The sequence below is a fragment of the Andrographis paniculata genome, unplaced genomic scaffold, assembly GCF_009805555.1.
Source record: "Andrographis paniculata isolate CXL003 unplaced genomic scaffold, ASM980555v1 Contig45END, whole genome shotgun sequence".
NCBI lineage: Eukaryota > Viridiplantae > Streptophyta > Magnoliopsida > Lamiales > Acanthaceae > Andrographis > Andrographis paniculata.
Window position 1 is genome coordinate 299335 of NW_026137579.1, and position 23358 is coordinate 322692.

Below are 23358 nucleotides of genomic sequence, written 5' to 3' on the forward strand. Positions count from 1 at the left end.
ATATATATTTCTATTGAGACAACTCACTCTCAATCGGTTCACAAAAACCTCGTCGAAGTGAAAAAAGTTACAAAGGAATTAAACCAATACATGCTAGCTATCTAGCTATATATTAAAATATGTCCTCGAACAACCCCGTGAATCACTAAGCTTACTTGTCGATTCTTGTTATTCCATCACATACCACATCATTCTTTGTTTATTTCCTTAGCTGTTAACCAACATACATACGTTGTATAAATGCTAAAACAAAAACATATGTCGATCAATGTTGTCCAATCGCGTGCTCATATAAGTATGTATCAATTAGAGCTTAGATGAATAGTCTTTTTGATAGTAGACAATGTCTCCGGTGTCGCTCACATAGTGATTGCTGTGAATGCTATTCACTAAGCTTAGGATTAAATGGAACGGAAAAGGCCCCGATTTTTCCGGCTCTCTGTAGTAATTCCCCAACACTCTCTTGGCTTCCCGTGTCTATGCATCAACATGAAAAAATAATAATAATAATAATAAATAGTCAAAATGATAGTAAAAAAAAAATGAAATAATCTATGAAAAGAAGTGTAAGTTGGTTTTTGAGATGATTTTAGAATTTTGAAGGAAATAAATTTGCAATTCACCCAAAAGTAGTTGTGAAGAGTATATGAGAAATGAATACCAAAAAATTGTGATATGTATAAATTTAATTTATGTGTGTATAAATGAATGTCTGATATTATAAATTACGTGCAATTCAAATAATTTATATATATGAAAAATGAGCTGTCGTTTATTATTCTTTTTATTAAAGAAATTTCTGAAAAGCGTAAGAAAAGTGTTCCGTTTGAATATAGATTTCGTATATTAATTAATTAATTAATGAAACTGGGGTCACGTGAGTAGATGAGGGAGGGTAAAGGAAGGAAGGAGGACGCACCGCCTCGACCAAGTGATAGTGAGGGATCTGAGGGAAGAGGTGGTGGATCACGTGAGTGCCGATGTCGTGATGGATGCCGTTGAATATTCCGTAATCTCGATCCACGGTCGTCAGCCCTCCACGTAAGTAGCTCCACTCCTGCCAATCCCATAATATATTATATTAAATTAATTAATTAATTAAGATGGTACGGACACCAAACAACCAACCTTGCCACGGTACCATGGGAGGTTGTGCTGGAAGTCGTGATGGTGCAGATATGTCACAGTATCCAGCCAAGCTACAAACACCTGCATATTGTGTATATAATATATATATATGTATATATGTATGTATGTATGTACGTATGTAGTGTAGATACCATTACCAAAAAATACCAACCATGTAGGGAATGAGGTAGAGGTTGAGCACTAAGAGTGGACCAATGATGGTGGAGAGGCAGAAGAGAAGAGCAACCATGGCTGCCCAGCAGGCAGTTGAGGTCATCACCTGTTGCCTCTCGTCGTCTCTGAACAGCTCACTGTATGGGTTGAAGTGTGATCCTGTCTTCCCTGGACTTCTGTACCACAAATATAAAGGGTATGCAAACATCGGGAATGGGACTTTGTATCTCAAGTATTTTGTCGAATAATCCAGCTTCCTGTATAGCTTCTCTGGCAGCTGCATACCATCATTATCATACATGCAAATTAAAGTAGCTACATCCATGGATGTTTAATTAATTCATTAATTCATTAATTACCGGCACCCATGACTCGTCGTTTTCGACGTGTCCATGGTTTTGATGGTGGGTCCTGTGGCTGATTCTCCTGTTCCATATATATATATATATATAGATAGATAGATATTATTGTTGTATATATTTTTACGATAGTAATATTAATTAATTGTGAGTTACTACCATCCATGATAAGGTACGAGAATGGAGGAATGCAGAATATGGCCCATCACAGTATTCAGCCTGGGGCTGTCCGAAAAGCTCCCATGCCCACTGCAATCAATTAATTTCACATCGATTAATATCCAAATCAGAAATTTCAAATCAATAAAAATGGAGATTAAATAATAATCACCAGTCATGGCCAAGAACGAATATTGCCCAGAAAACAGTCCCCTGAGCAAACCAGTAGACCGGCCACACGGCGGCGGTCCACCTGTCAAAATACAAGGCGGCGGCGATCAGCGCGGCGGCGGCGGCGACGTCGCGGACGACATAATAGCAGGACCGCCATGGATCCTTGACCCAGCAGTGCGCCGGAATGGCGGCCCGAATGTCTCCGATCCTGAACGGCGGCGGCGCCGCGGGATCGAACGCCGCCCCATCATCCGGCGGCGGGTGGCGATCCTCTCCGCCATTGACGTCCTCTTTTCTGTGGCTGATCAGTGGGGAAGAAGAACTGACCATTGCAATCGCTATTTGATTTTGATGAACTTAGGTTATAAGCATGGACAAATTATTATTATTAATTAGGATCAAAGAATGCAGAATGGTTTGTTGTGAGAGAAGTACGCATAAGAATGCGTAATTAGAGGGCGATCTGCGATGCTAATGCAATGCAATTGTGGTATATATATATATATATTAATTGAATTTAAATTATAATATTATATGATAATAGGCTAATATTGGCGAATTGGGTTTTGGACCCAGCTCGGCTCTGGATGGATCAAATATTCTGTTCCAATGTTTTCTCTATTTTTCGGTTCCAACCAATAAAATTGTTACACGTGTGATAATAACTAAGAGAGAGAATAATATAGTATTTAGTTAGATTTAGATATATCTTTTAAATTCAATCTCTATTAATTTATATTTTCCGTCTTTTAAAATTTTACAAATATAAAATAAATATTATATTCTATTTTATTTTTTTTATATTACTTTACAAATTTTCCGTAAAGTAAATTATTTTTATACAAAATACCACGTACAAAACAATTAAATACATTCAATTTTTTATATAATATTTTAAGGATATATAATATCTTTATATTTAAATTTTATTGCATTATTAGAATATTTTATTAAATAAATAGTAAAATTGCATAATAAAATTATATAAGTCATTTTACATCAATTTGTACTATTGTATCATTTTAAATTATAATAGCATAATAAAATTATATGTAGTTTTAGTATGATTGTTGTTTTGTTAGTTTTATTTATAGATCATTAAGGACCAAGTGTTTTGTTTTGATAGAAATATTTTATTAAGGGTATACATCATTTTATACTATATAAAAAAATAAAAAAAATAAAAAAAATTCTATGTCAAAAGTAAATGACATTCTTGTTGTGGGATAAAGGTAATATAAAAATATACACCTTTATAAATTTTATAAAAATAATTTTAAATATATATATTCTAAGAATTTACTTTGTATTTAATTTATTTATATAATATTAAGTGTGATATTTTGTAAAAAAATAATACTCCCTCCGTCTAGGTTGTGATTTTTTATTTTCGTCCGTCTCAAACCAAGGTTACCATTTCCTAAGTTAATAATTGTACTGTCTGCACGTAATAAATATCCTTCCTTTCAACTTACACTGTGATTACTTTTATTTTACATAACTTATTATAATATTAATATCAAAAAATCTATGTACAAAAAGTAAACGACAACCTTGCATCTGGACGGATGGAGTATATATTTATAAAAATATATATAAATTAATGATAATAAAAAAATATATATATACAAATTAAAATAAGATATAAGTTTTATTTTTATTTTAAATTTTAAAATAAATAAAGGGATTAAATAACAAAGATACAATTCAAAAAATATATCTAAATCTAATTAATTACTACGTATATTTTCTCTACTTTTTAGGTTCATTTTTTTTTTCACAATATTCATTTTAATTACTTCATCTACAATAAAATTCATGTACATACACTATATGCGACATGCTGTACACGCATGTATAATAATTAAGTGTAATTAAAATATTTTAACTAAAAAAAAAATTATATGTATAGCATTATTTGCTATGTAACACTAGATTAATAGAGTTAATTATTTTTGCTATATCAACTGTATTATATAGAGTTAATTTTTTTTATTTTTTTGGATAACATAGGAACCGGCAGCCGCCACTGAAAGTGCGCACTGATTAAACTCCGGGCCGAATAATAAGTGCTTAAGGTACGATTGAAAAATATTTAAAAATTGATATAATAACAAGTGAAAATTATTTTTAATGTGATATAAATAAATCAAGAATTTCTGGTTGAATGAAATTAAAATTTAAATAAATATTTGATTTAATATTTATAAAAATAATAGTAAATAATGACTTAATCTGGGTAATTCACAATAATAATATGTATATATTTCTCATACAAAAGATGGCATTTAAAAGTTATTCTGGTACAGATGATTTTAATAACTACACTCCAAATCTATTTGTATTGGTAAGTCTGATTCTGTCTCTTCTCTTTGTTTGTAAGGCTGATTTGCATCGCTGCCATGCCCATGCGTACTCCTTAATTAATTATATACTATAATATAAAAGTGGAATCTAATTCAAAATCGCACTGGATTCAATGAATATATTTAATAGTATTTCATTTTGTTAGCATAAAGGATTTTTAACTGTATATATATTGTTAATTGATGTCAGATATGATGTGCATTTATGGCGTAAATATGCAAATATACTGCTTTACAGATATTGTTAAATGTAATTTGAAATTCCAAAGAAATCTTATTTCCAAAATAAAGAATATTACCAAGACAAAACAAGAAGGAAGCTCAATAAGTCTGATACCATGTTAAGAGGGGATTCGGGGATGAAATAGTCCTTTCCAACATTACATCCAATCCAATGTGGGATACTTAATATTTTTCATCAATCAAAATCATTTTTAACACTTTTTTTCAATATATTAATAAATTTTACTTGCTATAAATAATTTTCCCATAAATATCCATGTAATATAAAGGTTTGAGAGTTCACAACAGCTCCCCATGTTCACATACATGTAAAAACATATTGAAAATGTCTTTTGCTTGCATTCCAAATTCTTTTTTTATTGTTTAACCCGAACAATTTTGAATAAAAACATTATAGTTTTACAAAAAAATATATATATATTTTTTCATTCAAATAATAATAATAATAATACATAACTAAACAGATGCAGACTCATAGCTTTAAATTTTTTGAGGACTTCCATAAACATATATGCTGAATACCCACATCCTTCAAAAAAAATGTTCTAATTTTTTCTCCTTATGCACTGCAATAATGTTTTTTTATTACTTTATAGATCATTGTATTATCCAAAAAGCTTAAAGCATTAATATGAAAACATGTGTATCTTCAATAGGTGGTTTTGAATGCATAATATGTAGATAATAATTTCATAGAAAATTATGAAAAGTGGAGTTGCGTGTAATAAGAGAAAATAGCATGTTCAATATAAGCATTACAAAAAAATTCCAACTTTAAAATGTTGCAAGTGGACAAGACATACTTCTTCTAAATGTCATCTCAATATTTAAAACACAAAAAGCAACTCTAAATATATATCACTTAATTCATCATTAACCACAAGAAAATATGCACTAATGAATCAAAATATTTAAGAGAGAGCCTTCTATAATTCAACTTCACACTACATAGACAACTCATAAGGAGCAATTAAATTCATATTTAATTTTCAATAGAAGATAGTAATATGTTTTGGGGCAAAAATTGGACCAGGCTCAATCAATCCCCAGCGCTATTATCAGTAAACAAGCACAAAGGCAAAAAAACTTAATTAATTTCAGGAATTAAATTGTACTTATAACATGACAGTAATGATTATATACAAGTAGACACTGTTAACAACAAAGTGTAATTTGATTTGAGGCAAAACACACAAGTAGCAATAGTTAGTGTCATGTTTTTGTGCTACAATGAGAGAAATATTGATTCATTTAATTGGGATTTATCATTTCATGTCATCTATATTTATGCAGGAGTGTTCTTTGTGAATTGGGAATGCAATACCAGCTATCACATGAGCTTGTATCGTTTTTCCTGGACTCCGGTGACTCCCATTTGTATCTCTATTATTGTGTGGAGCGGCATCTGTTAAGAATGAATGTGGTCAGCTTCATTGCTTTAATTCAGGTGATGAAATATATAAATGCAGTTAGCTTCACATTTGTGCAGAAAATCTTAATGAGATTAGGCATCTTAATCTAAATCGAATAGCTATCATTTGGAGACATATAAGGTAATATAACTTGTGAATACTGTGTTAGTGATAGCCGTGCTTGTGTTACCTCGATGTGGGGAATCTCTTTCAAAGGTCTGTCGGCGAAATAAGCATATAAAGCCCGCAGCACTGCCTGAAATATGCCCAAAATATATTGTTTCATCTCCCAAACATAATGCATTTTGGTAAGAAAGAGGAAATTGTTAATGGTCGGACCTGGTGAGATATCACCACAACCGGAGCTCTTTGCCGTTCCAGCTCAATAATTACAGGCTCTAGCCTGGAAACAGAAGAATAATAATACAAGGTGTGTCAAGTCGTGATTTGAGTTGTTTTGGATTTAAATTTTTTTAATTGAAAATAGATATAAAATATGATGTTTTGAATTAAAAATTTTGTATTGTATTTGTATATGATGGTTTTTAATAGGAAAAAAGAAAACTATTTCAATATATAAAACATAGTTTGAAAATGGGAGTGAAATAGTTCATTAAACCGCTCAACATTACCTTTGTATAACATCAAGATAAGACTCCCCGCGAGGATATCTATACCTTAGCTTGTCCTTTTTGCGGGATCTAGAATGCATCGAATCAAAATTAACTTCAAAACAAAAAGATACATACAAAATGTAAAGAAACAATGGATGGCATAGACTATCTAAGTAGAATCAAGAATAAAAAATAATCATTTTATTGAATAGTATATTGGGGCATTTTAAGAGAACCGTGCCATCTTCATTCACAGAGGATCACCAAAAAATGCTTGATTTATCAGGGACATAAGATGCTTAACAGTTTCTGTCCAAGAATGCAAATTAACTGCTATATTTCTATTCAACTACTGGCCAACAATGAAGATGCCATAAAAGCATACAACAATTTCTTGTGTCCAATAGGCACTAGATGATTATCAGATTAATTAACTAGAATCTTTCCATGAGAGAGCTGAAGTAACTTAGAGATAGAAAAGATCATGATGTGAAAAGTAGATAGAGAAAGATAGAACCATACTCGTATTCCTCTGGCATATTTTTCTTTATTTCTTCATAGGTCATCCCATCGCATACACCAGCATTTATTTCGTCAAGTGCACGCCATTGTATCTTCAAAAGGTATATACAGTAGATGAAAAACTTAAGATTAGCTCCAGGAACACTATTGGTTGCCAATGTCCAAGAAATCTTTGCCTAATCTAAAATTACCTTTGGAAATCCAACTATTGGACTTGCTGTTAAAATAGTTCTCTGCAATGTACTAGTCCATATCTAGGGCACAAGAAAAAACAATCAAAAAACAAGGATGGGAATATGGGATTCACCATCCACTGGAATAATTTGTAGTAGGATGATGTGAAAAAATGAGGTGAAATGTGCAAGTATGGCAGCTATGAATGCGAAAGATGAAATACATACAACTCATCCTAAACCCACAAGATAACTTCATATTTATTTCAGAAAATTTAATTGTCAGAACAACAAAGAAGTACCTTTCTCAATCTCAACTATTCATGCATATATGGCTTAGCAATCTTAAAGTCAAACTAACAGCTATTACAAAACCTAAACAATATATCAGTTGCAATACTTACAGAGGCAGCCCTTTCATTTTTCAAACGTTTCTCGATGAAATTTGCAAGTTTCTTGGAGTAAACCACTCCAGTATCGCTGCAACCAACGAAAGGAAAAAAGGTGCACCGTTAAACATGGAATATGAATGCTCATTATGTGCATTGGTAACTCAGAAATACAATCTACACATGGATTACTTTCTTAGGTAACTTCTCCAGTTCCATTAATGGAACTTCAATTTTTTGTATCACAATAAAAGACCTTGAGAGAATTATCTACCATAATCATAACCATGCAGATTTCACTATTCTCTCAAAATATTTATCTATTTAATTTTCCAATAAAATAGATGAAAACTAGCCAGTGAGATAACCCGAAACAAAAATGAGAGAATTTTAATAGTGCAAGGTAGGTCTCATATTTACTGGAGAACTTTCCTGGAGAGCCATCGCAGCTATCTAAAAATACAAAAGTTATACTTAGCAAAAACAAGAATGTTGTGTGGACACAAAGGAAGGCATACATTGTCTTCATATTTCATGTATGGGAGTACCTGATCACACTGTCACCCCCAATTCGTCCTCTGACGTTATCCAAACTCTCTCCATGCCTCGTAAGCAAAATTGGGCGGGGTGTCAGATGCGTGTTAACCTGCAATCAAAGAAGAGATGAAAAAGCTAAGAGGAAACGTGTTTTGACATAATATTTAATGAAGGAAAAACTACTGCATTACTGTTTTCAAAATGTTTCTCAGAAAGCTCTATAGACTCTAATACACAGACAAAAGGCCACAGATACAATAATTTTTGTTGAAGAGACCATAATTGATCCAGGAAGAGTGAAGGAATATAGAATACGATGATACTTCTTACATCTGGGACACATTACACTGAAAATTAATCATGGCTACTGTTTGTTTACTTATTTAATTTTCTTTCTTCAATCGAAACCAAAAAGTGCAAACCGAAACCGTGACTTAAAAAATTTGGTTACAGTTTGACCTTTCAAAAAACTGAAACCGATCGAACTGTTTGAGCAACTCTACTTTTTTATTTTAAAAATATATAATATTTTTTGTTATTAATTTTTATATATAAAATTTTAAAATATTTAAAACTTTTTATATATATATCTAGTTTCTTGCCTCTTATCAGTATCACTTAATTAAAATATTAAATATATTTTCTTTATTTTGATCCAATTTTTTATTTTTATCAAAATATAAAAATAGAATAAAAAAAATAGACCAAAATTTTCAGATTATTCTCTCTTTAAATATGTTGATAAAAATTAGACATTGAAAATTAATCATGTATTTTTAAGTTCTTTGAGAGAATATGTAGAAACCTATAGTTAGTGGAAATAGCGAAATCTATTTATATTTTGAGAAGAGAATCAAAGAAAATTCATGGAGTATTAATATCTATAAACTTTTGAATACTTTTAAATCTGTAGTGAATATTTGAGAATTTTTAAAGACTTCCGAAAATCTAAGGATGTGTTTCACCCAGCTATATTTTACTGACTTGATTCCCCATAGCATTATTAAGAATACAATATACACATAATACCCTGTATTGAATACCTTAAAAAAATTTATAAGCTTTTGAAAAATCCAGCTTGAATTCCCATATATTTTGAGAATCTAAAAAAAATCCTCCAGAATTAGAATTCTCATAAAAATACCACTACATCGAGCACCAATGATTTTGTATCCAGTCAAATTCTTCGCTAATTGATTGAAGTGAGTAACTCCAGTAGACCCATCCCTAGGATTTCTTTAGATTCTCAAAGTACGAGGGTATTCAATCCATATTTCAAAAGTCTTTAGAAAGTACGAGGTATTTAATTTAGATTTTAAAAAATCTTTAGATATTCAACAATCTAGTTTATGAATTTTAATATTTTATATTTCTATTGATTTCCTTTAATTCTCTTTTAAAAATATAAATAGATTTCACTCTCCGAAATCTCTACTATCAACCAGAGATTTTTACTCAAAGAACTCAAAAGACTATTATTCCCTGAACCTAAAATATATTCTCAATTTTTCATTTCTATCTTTTATTAATATGCTTAAAGAAACAATTTCAAAATTTTAGACCACAATACTATGTCCGAATTTCAACAAAATGTAAACTAAAAATCTAACCTTCTAGAAATGGTTGGATTCTCTTAGAACACGGAAAATTTACAGCATCAAAAGAAAATATGAGAAAACCCGAACCAAGCAATCCATTCACATAGAAGATCTTAAATCAAGCAATTAACCACAATGCATGTATCTAAAAGCTGTAACATTATCGTCATAAAAAAAAAAAAAAAAAAAAGCTGTAACATAATGAAGCAAGATCACCAGAATTTGGAGAGTGGGGAGAAATAAGCAAAATCTCAAGAAATGATTTATCAACATACCAGGAAGAATACTATTCGCCCAGGAAGGTAGCCACTAATGTTGTTCACCTGTTTCACGAAATACCATAATACTTGTAAGACAACTAGACAACTATGAAACATCTCATCCTGAAGGTGAAAAAAAAAAAAACTAAACAAAAGATTTGCAGTTAATATTGCATTAGAAAACGTCCAGGAACCTTGAAGCAACTATGATGATTATTTCTGTAAGGTATTTTATGCTATTCAGAGAATCATAACCCTGGCTATAAATAATGATGACCCTTATCTACTACCATACCGAATCTTATCCCTATAGTCATGCTGAATGGGCAGGAAAATATCTCTAGAGCCAATGTTATACTTATATCCCACCATAATAGGATCCGTTTATCTTAATATTAATTGGATCATCAAGATCTAGCCTCGTGCAAGAATCATGCATTCACACGCACTTCAAGTTCTAGTGGAACTCTGGCTAAGTATAGTCCAGTGAATTAGGAACAATGATAATAATCAGTAAAACTGCAAAGGAAATGAGATTACTTGTATTTGTCCTCCATGACCACTGACCATATCAATCATTTTGATATACGAACCTTCTTCCACTGGCTCATAAACCTGAATGAAAAAGAATACCACGAATAAATAAGAACATTTATCCGCATGATCATCATGAAAAACTACAACTGACAGTTATATATCTACCTTCTCATAATTTTCTAGTCGGCTCTTGAAGTCATTATACCCAGCTTCAAAATCTGGCCTGTAGTGTACTATGAATCACAATTTGTTGATAGTATAGCAGAAGAAAATAATGAGGAAATATGTTAGCACTATACTCTTCAGCGTAGTCTGGACTTTGTTGAACCTTGAGTCGTATATTTCTTTCAATTATTTTTCGATCATTGCATATTGTTTCCAGAAAGATAATCTGAAAGTGAAAAGTTCACAATATAACATAGATCTAGCAGTGAGATTCTGCTCACTCTAAGAGTAACATAGAAATCTATGCAGACCTAGAAGCAAGCATGGCATGAAAATTCATTCGGAATAAGTCATCAAAAAGTGCAAATCAGACCAGGTGATCGTATAGAGTTTCCTACAATATAAACTCCGACAGAATGATTATAGTCATATTCTAATGCATACAAGGACCATGCACCAAGTTCAATGCCATACTCGCAAATAGCTACTCAATAAAGATGACATACTCACAACAGCTAGATGGCATTCTATTTTTAAATCATTTTTGCCACACCGGTAGCATCATACAACCATCTATGGTCCCAAGCATGTCAAATCATATATGAAAAAGAATATTAATATACATGTACCTTGCATTTGCCTTCAGCCATTTTCATAAGCATATTCCTCCTATTCCTGGTACTGTTTGTAGCATCGAATATGCCAACCTAAAAGTATTTAGAAAATACATTAAGGATTGAACACAAGCACACAATACAAAATGAGAGAACTACCTGGCCACGCTCATGCATCCAAGCTATCATATCCTCCATGGCTAGTGCTGCTACCTAATAGGAGGTCATAAATTAGAAATATGTCCAAGGGTAAAGGTCAACACATAAGTCATAAATTACAATCTAAAAGCACATGAACAAGAGGAAAAAAGAAAAAGATTCAAAGGTTGCATTTTGCACTATACAACTCTCATTTGAAGATACAAAGAAAGCCATCGATATAATATTTTTAACTTGCCAGTACCAATCAATGTGCAACATAATGTGTTTTGGAGACAGAAAGGTTAGTCACTGTTGTATCAAGAAGACCTGAGATTTAGACAAACATAATCCTTATGCCCAATCTGAGCAGGCAATACACAGGCACAAGATATGGAACCCATAATTATAAATCCATACAGGTTTCTCTATCTGCATATGGTGAGACGATAAATTTGTTCCATAAGATTAATCCAATGTCAGAAAATATTCATTTAATGGATTCACACAATAGCACCAATAGGATATCATAAAATCAATCTTGAAATATCATTTAATGGCTTACTTAATTCATCATATAACTTGAGCAAGATGAAAGAATGAAACACATTTTTCGTCATGTGGCCGACATAACTTTATTTACCTACTTCTAGTACATTGCAATGAAATGAAGAAGAGTATACAGGTGATGCGAATAATAAATGTTTTAATCTTGTTTATCATTGAAAGTTAAAATGTAGGAAGACACAAAAAAATGAAGTTTAACTCCCAAAACAGAAGGTGTAACAACTGGGAAAGGAGTTTGAATGATTGAATCTCAGACCAACTTATATGTCCCCATAAAACAAGAAAGAAAGGGCCAAGAGGAAAAATTAAATTAATAATAATAATAATAATAATAATAAATAAACCCAATTAAATAGAAGATGATTGTATTAGGAAACAAGGTTAAACCAAATATAACAATGGTATCAATATGCAAAACGTGGAAATTTAATTCTAGAAGGTTCTATTGGTAAAGTTACCTCATTACGTGCCTCCAGGCCTTCTGGATTGTCGCCTCGGAAAAAGTCAGCTGTCTGTATAAACAAATTTGAACTATAGAATTCAGTTCAATCCAAATACTACAGCTTCAAAGAGACATTGCATTCAACTTTCACTGTCTTTGTAAATTTACTTTTCCCTCTGAATCCAATGGTGGTTAGCAACCAGGCACGTTTTCAAAAATGAAATCCAATGCTCAGAGGAGATGGAATCTAGACCAATGAAATGATTAATGAGGAATACTTTTGAGCCTGAGATAAAAAGCATTTTAAGGAAAGATTGCATTGCCGTTATAGCAGCAGCATTCTTCCAACAGCAAAAATATATATTGTGATGAAGCAATAAAACAGTTACTTGTTAAACATTGAAGCTTTCCTTAATAGTCTACCTATAGTAAGTAAAGCCCACATCTTAGTTGACAGTAAATCCTTGCACAGAAGCCAAATTATTGTGAATAAATAAACAATATTAATATAGAAATAAATAAAAACTGAGTTTAAGGAGAAACAATTGATTTATTATTAATACAGTCTCGAGCTTAGTCCAAAGTCATTAGCTTCTGAGCCTGTATCTTTACTAGCTGCTGCTCCGTCCGTGTCATGATATATGCCACTTTAGAAATTTTATTACATACTAAGAAATAATCTATTGTCACTTAAATACAGCGATTAAATTGAATAAACTATAAGGGAATGTGCAAGAGTCTATCATAAATAGGGAAAACTTGGAACAAAAGTAACTTTTTTGCCTTAAAATTCCATAAACAGATATATTCTTTGAGACAACGTTTTGACTTCAAAACGACTTATATTATGAGACACGGGGAATATAAATAGTTTTTAGAAAAATATGTACATAGACACTTCCTCAAAATGCCAAACAAGAAATTGTAGATTAATTTCTACTTGTGAAACAATCTGAGAGAGAAAAAGGACAAGAAATATCACCAGGACCTGGTTAACTCCATGTTTCAGTCTCCGATACTGCAGTAAAAAAAACTAAATATCAGCTTTCATGAATATCATCGAGAAGAGTAGACAAAAATAATAATACAACATATATTACCTTCCCAACATTGAAGTGCTTTGTGTCATGGCCTAACCAACGAAGATACCGAGTAAGTTTAGCTGCAGTGAAAGTTTTTCCACGTGCAGGCAACCCAACCTGTAGAAATGATCATGTCTATCAGGAAGCTTTGGCATTTGAATGTGCAACAATAACAATTTCGGCAAGCACCCCTTAGAGACATTAAATGTACTAAGTAAGAGCTAGATTATCAGGAAAGTACCAAAACAATTGCCAGATGTCTATCCTCCTTTGGTCCAAGCATCTGATCTGCTATTGCTGCAGCTGCAACAGCTCCAGCAGCAGCTGGCATGGAATTCTAAAAAACACAATTGATTGAGCTATGGGTATACATAAGGATGGGTAGACATTTATTTGTATTTTTAGGATAAATATTGAATGGTACAGGCTACAACAGACCTTAGAATCTGAATCAATTTTGTTATCAACAGAGAAAGTCGTTGCACTAGCTGATTTCACTAATCTAGGAGATCCAACCCCCCTATCCACAAAGAGTCCTCTGTGACTATCTTGTCTCTGCATGGAAGAAAATGTTCCAACTGACTTTGACTCAACCAAACCAGATCCTGAAGACAACTTTGATGTGTCGGGGACACTGACTTCCATCCCCTGATATAAAGTCATGACATTCACATAATGAATATATTAAAGAAAAAACTCCAGAGTGGATTCCAGGTCAACTATTGTGCAAGTATACTTCAAAATCACACACATTCTATAGATAAGTCACATGCATGTAATGTGAGATCCTCTTTCTTGTCAAAGTAGGAAACTTCTTTTTTTCATGTAAGAGGAAGTAGAAAAGGGATCAAGTTGTCTTGACAGAGGAATTGTAATTAGCTTCTTGGACAATGGACAGATATACATTCATAACCAAAATTCAAGAAACTAATCTTTGTGTAAAATTAATGCAATAACCACCATCTCCATTCCAGGTTAGGAAACCTCACTCTATAGGAATTTACTGTCTTAGATATCTTTGGCAATTCCTATTTCTATTGGATTTGTTAATTAGGTGGCAGAACTCAGAAACACAAATAACAACACCATATACAAGAACACATAGCATTCACACAAACACAAATCGCAAATGACAGAAAAAGGAAAAGAAGAACACCAGCAAATCGGGTCGATCAACAGAAACACCAGTATCTCTTTGGCTATGTAATGCCCCACTAGATCCATCAGTCCGGGAAAACACACCTACATGACTCAGTGACCTAGGAGTTTCTGTCAGGTTAGCTGCATAAACCAGACCTGAGTTTGCAGAAGTGGATGGAGCTGGGACAACATAGTGCTCCAGATCAAGCTCCAAACTTCCCCTAGATCCATTCTGTATCAGAAAGTGCAAAACACAACTTTAAGTAAGCTACAATGTATAGGTAAGCCAAGGCATCAAAGATTCAAAAATCATTTTATTATATAGGAGTCAATTGAATCCTAGGATAAGGACAGATGATGCCTTCATATAATATAAGCTGTCTTTGATAAATGCTATCCCTACTGTTGGAACAAAAAGGCAATATTGCACTGCAACAAGTCGTCTTTGGTATCAAGAAGCACGACTATGTTTCAAGCCACCAACATGACTGAACTTCATGGAAGAACAATTCAACATTCTTAAATATCACAGGGAAAGAGAAAATAAGATATTAAAAAATGCCTATGTCATTCTGAACAGAGTATATGAAGAGAGATAGACCAACAAGCAGCTAGCTAATATTGCAACAGTTCAAAATAGATAGATAGATCTTCAAAAAGGCATAAAGCATTCAACAAGCAAGGAGCAGAATCTACCTCAACACGGTCCTCAGCAACAGAATTGATGCTGACATCTGGGATTCCACGAACGCTGGATAGCTGAAAATTTTCCTGATATGCTCTCCAACTTGCTGCAAGATCAAATGGCGAAACTCTATCTGCCTTAATGTGCACTCGGAACTCAAGAACCACATCATCACCGATTTTAAACACAGCGGACTGTCGATCCCCCTGTAATGCACCCCCACTCAATTGCCTGTTTGGACCCTCCTCCACAATGCAGGGGGCATCACTGTACTTGGGTCTCAACAAAAACTTAAAATCCAATGTCTCTAATCAGTATGAGAGAGACAAAAACGTACCAAAGTATCAGATTCTGAATAACAAAGGCATAAAGGAATTCAACAAATGATCCTGGCTCACACACTGGGAGCTCATTACCGTGGTTAGGAGGTGCAACGAAGCTCAATTCCCACGTAGACGTCGATTCACGTTCCATGGAGAGCTGATAGATATCCAGAAGCATTGTAAATCAGGCAACGAAAACGGAGAAACAATGCGATCGTTGAATTAGGGATAAAAAAGTCATTTGAGCAAAGTTTTCCATTAATTAGGGGGAAAAAACACACACAAAAGACAAGAATCGGCAACCAAATTAATCGAATTGGGGAAGATGACGGGAAAAACATACGGCTTTGGAAGGGTCCCAGGAGCCGACGACGGGTAGGGAACCGTAGACGTGGGGTATGAGCTCCCCTTTGTGCGTGTAGTTCTCCATCTTGAGGGAGACGTATAGTTGGCCTCCGGCCTGTTCCTCTCTGTCGGCATGGGAACTATCAGGATTCTTGGAGGCACCAGTGCCCATGATAATAGTGAAATTCTTCAGATGGAAGGAAGAAGGATGCGCAGGTGGGCGATGATGACGATAAGAATTGAATGGAACAGCCTGTGGGGGTTGGTACTCCCTCTCCCTCTACTCTCATCCGTAATCGAGAGATAATCTATAATCTATAATCCATAATCTGACTGACTATCTTCACCCAAACTCCCAAAGTTGAAAAGGCATAAATTTATCCCTCTATCCATAGGAATCTATATCGTACTGTGTATATAATAATAATAATATTAATATATTCTTCCAATGTTAATTAACAGTCTGTTTTCTTTTTGTTTTTTTTTTTGTTTTTTTTTTTTCTATTTCCTAATTTAAAAAAATTTTCCTTTCGTATTTAGGGTTCATCTGTTTTGATTTAGAAATTAAAAAAAAATAAATAAATTCTTTTGAATTTCAAAAACTTTCCTTTTAGAGTTTAGGGTTCATCTGTTTTAATTGAAATTAAAATGATGATTTGAATTTTGTTTTACATAATATTTTTGATACAATATTTTGTATTTTAAAAAATCAAACAAATATATTTTTAATATTTAAATAATATTTTTTGCGTCTCTATTTCAAATATTATTATTATATTTTTAATAAAAAATATTTAATTACCTATATTTAAATGTCAAATACTTTTATAAATATTACACAGTTTTATTATAAATAAAATAATATTATTCTATAATTTATTTAAAAAATATAAAAAAATTATTATTTTAATTTGAAATATACTTTTTATATAAAATATAAAAATTGTAGAAAAAAATTATTTTTTCCCTCCTATACAAATATTAAAGTCATAGATATGAAAAAAAAAATGAAAAAACTAATGAGGTGATGAGTTCAAATTCGCCTTATATTATTTACCAGACATATTCAGCCTATTTGCCTATTTGTCTGTGAGACCTAATTTAAAGAAAATATATATATATATATATTAAAATGAAGAAAATGAAAACACTAGTTAATGAAAGTTTGACAAAGCATGGTTGGTCTAAACTCTTGAGGCACTATTATTTAATTTTTAATGCTCCATGCGGAAAATTAACTAATATAATAAGTCAACAAATTTTTGGGTATGTTTGTTTATTATTTTAATTTTGAATTAAAATTTGAATAGTAATTTTTTGAATGTAATCTTATATAATAAATAAATTTTTATAATTTATCAAAATTAAGTTCAATTTTACTTTTTGTCCTTTTCTAATATATTATATTTTCTCCTTTAATCAAAATTAATAACATTCTATTTGTAAATTATAAATAAAATATTACTAATTTTGACTGAAAAAGAAAATTAAAAAATAATTTATTTATTTTTTAATTTTATTATTTATATATTAATAACTATTAATTTTTTCTTTCACTTTACATTTTATTTATATTATTTTAATATTAAAATACTATTATTTATTAATTTATATTTCTAAACCAATTTACAAAAGTTTTCCAAGCACAGGAGTACTATTTATTTTGTAAGTCAAAATTACATTAATATTTTTTTTATTATCTGTTAAATATATGCATGTTATATTTAAAGTACTTTATTCCCAATAATTTTATTACTAATATCTTAATAAAATTTTAACAGGATTTTATTTTGTAAAATTATTTGAAAGAGGTTTTATTATATGATATATATAAAGAATTATAAGTATAATATAAAAATAATTAATATATATAATACATTATATTTTAAATATATATATATTTTGCAAAAGAAACAAAACTTTTATATTTTTTAACTCATTTCATTTTAATATTATAATACAATTATTTTTTAATGTGAATATCCAACCAAACATTCATAAAGTGCGTGTATTCATGGTGGGATTCGTTTATATAATTAATTTTTATTTATTTGATATTATTTTATTATTATTATTATTATTATTTTTTTGTTTTCATTAAATATTAAATTAAATATTTTTTATTTTTATTATTATTATTTTTTTAAATTCTTCAAAAACTTCCGCTTAGGGAGCCAATTCGAATTCTGAAACCCGCAAGCACATTCCTTTGAAATGGATGATCAGTTAGCTGTCTTTTACGTTTTCAGCAATAAATTTGGAGGTCAATTCATGTTGGCTTCATCCCAAGCAAAGGCGATCAGGATGACGGAATGGAACTGCTGCGTATTTCCCAAAACAGTGCCCGCACCGCACATTGACGCGAAATTAAGCAGATGCTTCTCCATTTCCACCACCCACCACAGTTTAGGTATGAATGTGCAGAAGAAGAAGAATTATCCAAATTTATTGACTTTTTAGGTTCGGAATCATAGAGACAGAGAGCTTCGGTGTTTGTCGCTTTCCCAAAGCTGTATTGTCAGGTGACACTGGCCATCGACAATCATAGGTTTGCTGGCAATTAAAATAAAGGGCGAGGATGAGCTGTGCGTCAATCGAGGAAAAAAGGAACTTCTGGCTGTGGGATGGGCTGTCATGGCATCGCATGGAAATTGGAATGGAAGAAGCCAACGGGCCCCATAAACTATCCACCCACCCAGCCGTCCCCACCCCACCTTGTCCTTCCAAGGACAATAAATATTATTTGGATGTCTGATGATGATTTCAGGTCGGTTCAATTACTCCTAAAGACTACTTCAATCTAATCGTCCAGTCAACGTTCGCCGGCGCGTGGAGTTGCGGGATTAGCGATGGGGAGCTACAGGGTGTGCGTGTGCTTCACCCGGAGGTTCAGGATCACGGAGGCGGGGCCGCCGGAGGACGTGAAGGAGGCGTTCAGGAAGTACGCAGAGGGGGGGACGCAGATGACGGCGGAGCAGCTTCGGAGGTTTCTGGTGGAGGTTCAGGGCGAGGGCGGCGCCACCGCCGCCGAGGCTGAGAGCATCTTACAGCAGATCGTCCAGAAACGGCACCACATTACTAAGCGCACGCGCCACGCGATCACCCTCGAAGATTTCCACCACTTCCTGTTCTCGTCGGATCTCAATCCCCCAATCAACAGTAAGGTAAGCACTGTGAGGCTGATTGGGAATATCGATTTGACTTGAATGCTCTTTTGATTTTTGATTTATTTATTTATTTTTAAGTGATGTAGGCATTGGAAACTGTATGAAAATGATGTTTTCCTTTCTGATTCTGGTGGGGTTTCAGATTATACATCCATATCAAAAGATTGAACCAATCTTATGCCTTAGGAATAGAGTCAGCTGTGGAGATGTGTTTGGGATGATGAATTGTTCTTGTTCCTTTTAATTAGAAGTTAAATCTCGTAAATTTCAACCATGAAAAACTGACAGGTGTGTATGAAGGATTGAGCTCCAATTTTGATTGTTCTTATGTCTGTGTTGAGTCTGAAATCCAGGCCTACAGGAGCCATGTTCTTCTGATTGAGCTTTTCCCATGTTTGGATTAGCTTAGCGGCTTGTCAAAGCTCTAAGGGAACAGATTAAGTTGAGCTGGTGACCTCAGCTCAAAAGAAACTGAGATGATCTCAGCACTGATATATGAAAAGATGCCTGTGGTAGGAAAGTTTTGTAGTGATATTTAGGCGATAAACGTTTTAATTAGGTCTAGCAGCATTAGTTAAAAGGGTGAGGATATTCCCCAAAAATGTTGATTGTGCTCTTCTAGACGCCCTCTTCACTTATATAACACGAAATCTAAAGCAAAAGGTAATAGGCATGTTGTTGAAGTGAATAAAAGATTGGCATTTGTGTATGAGTTTCGGATTTTACTTGATATTTATTATTGTCTCAACTGTAAGAGAATGTATTCTGTGCACTCTGGCTTAGCATTTTGTACGTCAATTCGTCTCAAGTCAACTGTGCACTCTGGCTTAGCATTTTGTACGTCAATTCGTCTCAAGTCAAATGCCTCATCACTATAATTAGTGGAGAAAATCTGTTCTGCTTTTAGTCGAATTGTAATGTGGCTTTATCCATTAGCTGTATCCATACTTCATTGAATATGTTTTAAGGTTGTGTGGCATGCGTATCTCCAAACCAAGGAATTGAATTATGTGATGGCATCAATAAATTAATTTCTCTAGTTGTATCATCAGTATTGAGATGTTGCCTCCTTTTATGTTATCTTGGTGACTGAAGCACAATCTAAAAGGCTCTATTACTATAAGTCTTTCCAACTTGCCTCTTTACGTATATCTAATTTGAATCATATTTGCCTTGCAGGTCCACCAAGATATGACGTCTCCTTTATCACATTATTTTGTATACACGGGCCATAATTCATACCTTACTGGAAATCAGCTCACAAGCGATTGCAGTGATGTTCCAGTAATTAAGGCGCTGAAGAAGGGAGTGCGAGTAATAGAACTTGATATATGGCCGAATTCCACAAAGGATGATGTGCATGTTTTGCATGGAAGGTGCACTGCTTTCTCAAGATTCTTTTTTCCATCCACTCAATTTTAAGATTATTTAATGAACATGTGACGTCCCTGACAGCACAAGAATCAAAATTGCATTTCGTATGTCCTCCTGCTTTTATGCCTCCTTTGATTGTCTTACGTTACAATTACACAATGCAGAACGGTAACAGCTCCAGTGGAGCTAATAAAATGCTTAAAATCAATTAAAGAGCATGCCTTCGTCGCTTCTCCTTACCCTGTCATAATAACATTGGAAGATCATCTTAAGCCAAAACTACAGGCTAAAGTTGCTCAGGTGATTATCTGCAGATGACGTCAATCTGAATTTCAATCATATGTACATAAGTTTACTTACCCCATTACATGGCTTGAATTGTTTTACCCTTACACTTTTTAGATGCTCACTCAAACCTTTGGCAAGATGCTTTTCTACCCCGACTCAGACTGCTTAGCAGAATTTCCTTCCCCAGAAGACTTGAAACATCGCATAATCATATCCACAAAACCTCCAAAGGAATACCTGGAAGCTCAGACTAACAAGGAGAAAGAGAATAGTTTGCAAAAGGAAAAAGATTCTGATGAAGATATATGGGGGAAGGAGCCTTCAAGCCTTATTGCTAATCAAGAAGACAGAGATGAAGTACATTGGAATGAGCTTAAATTGTTCTATTATCCTTTTTTTTATCTCCCTACTTAATCAATAGTATCTCTCCAGCTAATATTTGTTCAACTTTTGTGCAGAGTGAGAAGGAATTGACAGATATAACTAACAACTACGAAGATGATGATGATGAGAGTGATTCAAGAGGCCACGAGGGGCTTGCCTACAAGCGTCTGATATCTATTCATGCTGGTAAACCTAAAGGAGGGATGACGGAAGCCCTAAAGATTGAACGGGGTAAAGTGAGGCGCTTAAGTCTTAGTGAGCAAGCTCTTGAAAAGGCTACTGAATCTCACGGAGCAGAGATTGTGAGGTACGCCAACAATATTTGGATCGTATTGCACAATTGTATTGAATGTTGTTACCTTTGACTCTTCAAATGTCTGTAGGTTTACACAGAAAAATATTCTTAGAGTTTATCCAAAGGGAACACGATTTAACTCGTCGAATTACAAGCCTCAAATTGGTTGGCTGCATGGGGCTCAAATGGTTGCATTCAACATGCAGGTCTCTCTCTCTCTCATGATAATACATAACATATCGATCATTTTACTCTTTTTTCTTTTTAACAGGCAGAATTAATGTAGGATGATCTTAAGAAGATTGTTTTAAGGGCTTTGTTGAGTGACTGGAATATTTATTTTTTTTAGATATGTATAGGGCAATGTGAATTCTTCTATAAACATGTAAATATTGTTTTTGTGTTAGGGGTGTGCAAATCGAGAGTTACAAGTAAATTAGCAAGTCATCCACTATATGATAATGCTTTGAATTGCACAAATTCAATTTTGGAGTGGAATCAGTATGAAACTGTGTAGATACTTGTTAATTTGAATTTAAATTTATTTCAGTAGTTTGTTGAATTTACTTGAGTTATAGGATAGAAGCTCTGTAATGTCATTTTAGTACCAGATTTGGTAATACGAAATATTCTTGAATTCGATCAGAATTCATAGTTAAAAAAGTAGAAGAAACTTTTTCCTCGAGCCAAATGTGCTCGAATATGAATTTGATTGGCATTTAATTTCTATTTATGGTTGACTGGTTGTTGTATCTTGTTCTTGATCCTCATCATTTATAAATGTTCGAAAGTTGTAATTTGGTCGATTAATTATGAACTGTCACTGGGTAACATGCATCCCAACTGGTCTATCTGATTTTTAAACACATCCTTTAATTATATTGCACACGACTATCATAATCCTAAGGGTGCTTGAGCAATGCAGGGTTATGGTAGATCTCTTTGGTTGATGCAAGGAATGTTCCGGGCTAATGGAGGCTGTGGTTATGTGAAAAAGCCCGACATGCTGATGAATCCAGACCACATGTTTAATCCCGAAGCACAATTGCCCGTCAAGAAGACCCTTAAGGTAAAAATAACAAAGTCCACATATGCTTCGAACCATGCTTTTCTTAATTATCCATTTTGACAGGTGAAAGTATACATGGGGGAGGGATGGCACCTGGATTTCAAACAAACTCACTTTGATTTGTACTCCCCGCCCGACTTCTATGTCCGGGTACACTTTCATCCCAAGTCTTACAACAATTTTCAGATTCCATTGGACCTTTTGTTTAATCATGACCCTTCTTCTACCAACAGGTTGGGATAGCCGGGGCACCTGCTGACGAGACCATGAAAAAGACCAAGGCGATAGAGGACAACTGGAATCCGGTCTGGGACGAGGAATTCACTTTCCCGCTGACTGTTCCTGAGCTGGCTCTGCTGCGGATTGAAGTGCACGAATATGATATGCACGAGAAGGACGACTTTGGCGGGCAAACATGCCTTCCGGTTTCGGAGTTGAGGCCCGGAATTCGATCTGTTTCCTTGTGTGATCGGAAAGGGGAGAAGCTGAATTCGGTAAGGCTTCTCATGCGTTTCGATTTTTCTTGATTTGAGTGGTTCTTTGCTGAGCTATGCTTCTGAAGCTTATGTAATGTTTTCCTGGGCATGAAATGATCAGTTAATAAATAAGTTCTATGTGTTGATGTGTGAGATTTG

The 23358-nt window shown here is 33.4% G+C and overlaps 3 protein-coding genes across 6 annotated transcripts; 1 reads left to right on the top strand and 2 right to left on the bottom strand.

Moving 5' to 3' along the window:
* Positions 1 to 18: 18 nt before the first annotated feature.
* Positions 19 to 2455, bottom strand: LOC127251442 (acyl-lipid omega-3 desaturase (cytochrome b5), endoplasmic reticulum-like). Its single transcript, XM_051275130.1, has 7 exons — positions 1993 to 2455; positions 1821 to 1910; positions 1662 to 1728; positions 1301 to 1579; positions 1129 to 1209; positions 920 to 1057; positions 19 to 477 (listed from the first exon to the last, which is right to left on the bottom strand). The coding sequence occupies exons 1-7, from the start codon at positions 2322 to 2324 to the stop codon at positions 307 to 309; spliced, it is 1158 nt and encodes a 385-aa protein (XP_051131087.1). The 5' UTR covers positions 2325 to 2455; the 3' UTR covers positions 19 to 306.
* Positions 2456 to 5677: 3222 nt separating this feature from the next.
* LOC127251715 (6-phosphofructo-2-kinase/fructose-2,6-bisphosphatase-like) lies at positions 5678 to 16507 on the bottom strand. Of its 4 annotated transcripts, none has more exons than XM_051275547.1 (23): positions 16145 to 16507; positions 15895 to 15958; positions 15490 to 15785; positions 14810 to 15025; positions 14092 to 14301; positions 13895 to 13990; positions 13672 to 13770; positions 13560 to 13589; positions 12588 to 12641; positions 11584 to 11637; positions 11440 to 11517; positions 10945 to 11036; positions 10811 to 10868; positions 10649 to 10723; positions 10124 to 10171; positions 8262 to 8359; positions 7729 to 7804; positions 7343 to 7405; positions 7152 to 7243; positions 6648 to 6716; positions 6355 to 6418; positions 6206 to 6271; positions 5678 to 6008 (listed from the first exon to the last, which is right to left on the bottom strand). In XM_051275547.1, the coding sequence occupies exons 1-23, from the start codon at positions 16316 to 16318 to the stop codon at positions 5934 to 5936; spliced, it is 2247 nt and encodes a 748-aa protein (XP_051131504.1). In that variant the 5' UTR covers positions 16319 to 16507; the 3' UTR covers positions 5678 to 5933. The 4 variants fall into 4 exon arrangements, with proteins under 4 accessions (XP_051131504.1, XP_051131503.1, XP_051131506.1 ...); XM_051275546.1 differs by having other exon boundaries at positions 13554 to 13589; XM_051275549.1 differs by having other exon boundaries at positions 13554 to 13589; positions 14950 to 15025; positions 15490 to 15768; positions 16145 to 16206.
* A 2231-nt stretch (positions 16508 to 18738) lies between these two features.
* Positions 18739 to 23356, top strand: LOC127251962 (phosphoinositide phospholipase C 4-like). The gene is made up of 9 exons (XM_051275937.1): positions 18739 to 19310; positions 20493 to 20689; positions 20852 to 20987; positions 21090 to 21332; positions 21434 to 21666; positions 21743 to 21860; positions 22580 to 22723; positions 22787 to 22873; positions 22957 to 23356. The coding sequence occupies exons 1-9, from the start codon at positions 18996 to 18998 to the stop codon at positions 23248 to 23250; spliced, it is 1767 nt and encodes a 588-aa protein (XP_051131894.1). The 5' UTR covers positions 18739 to 18995; the 3' UTR covers positions 23251 to 23356.
* The last annotated feature ends 2 nt before the right edge of the window (positions 23357 to 23358 follow it).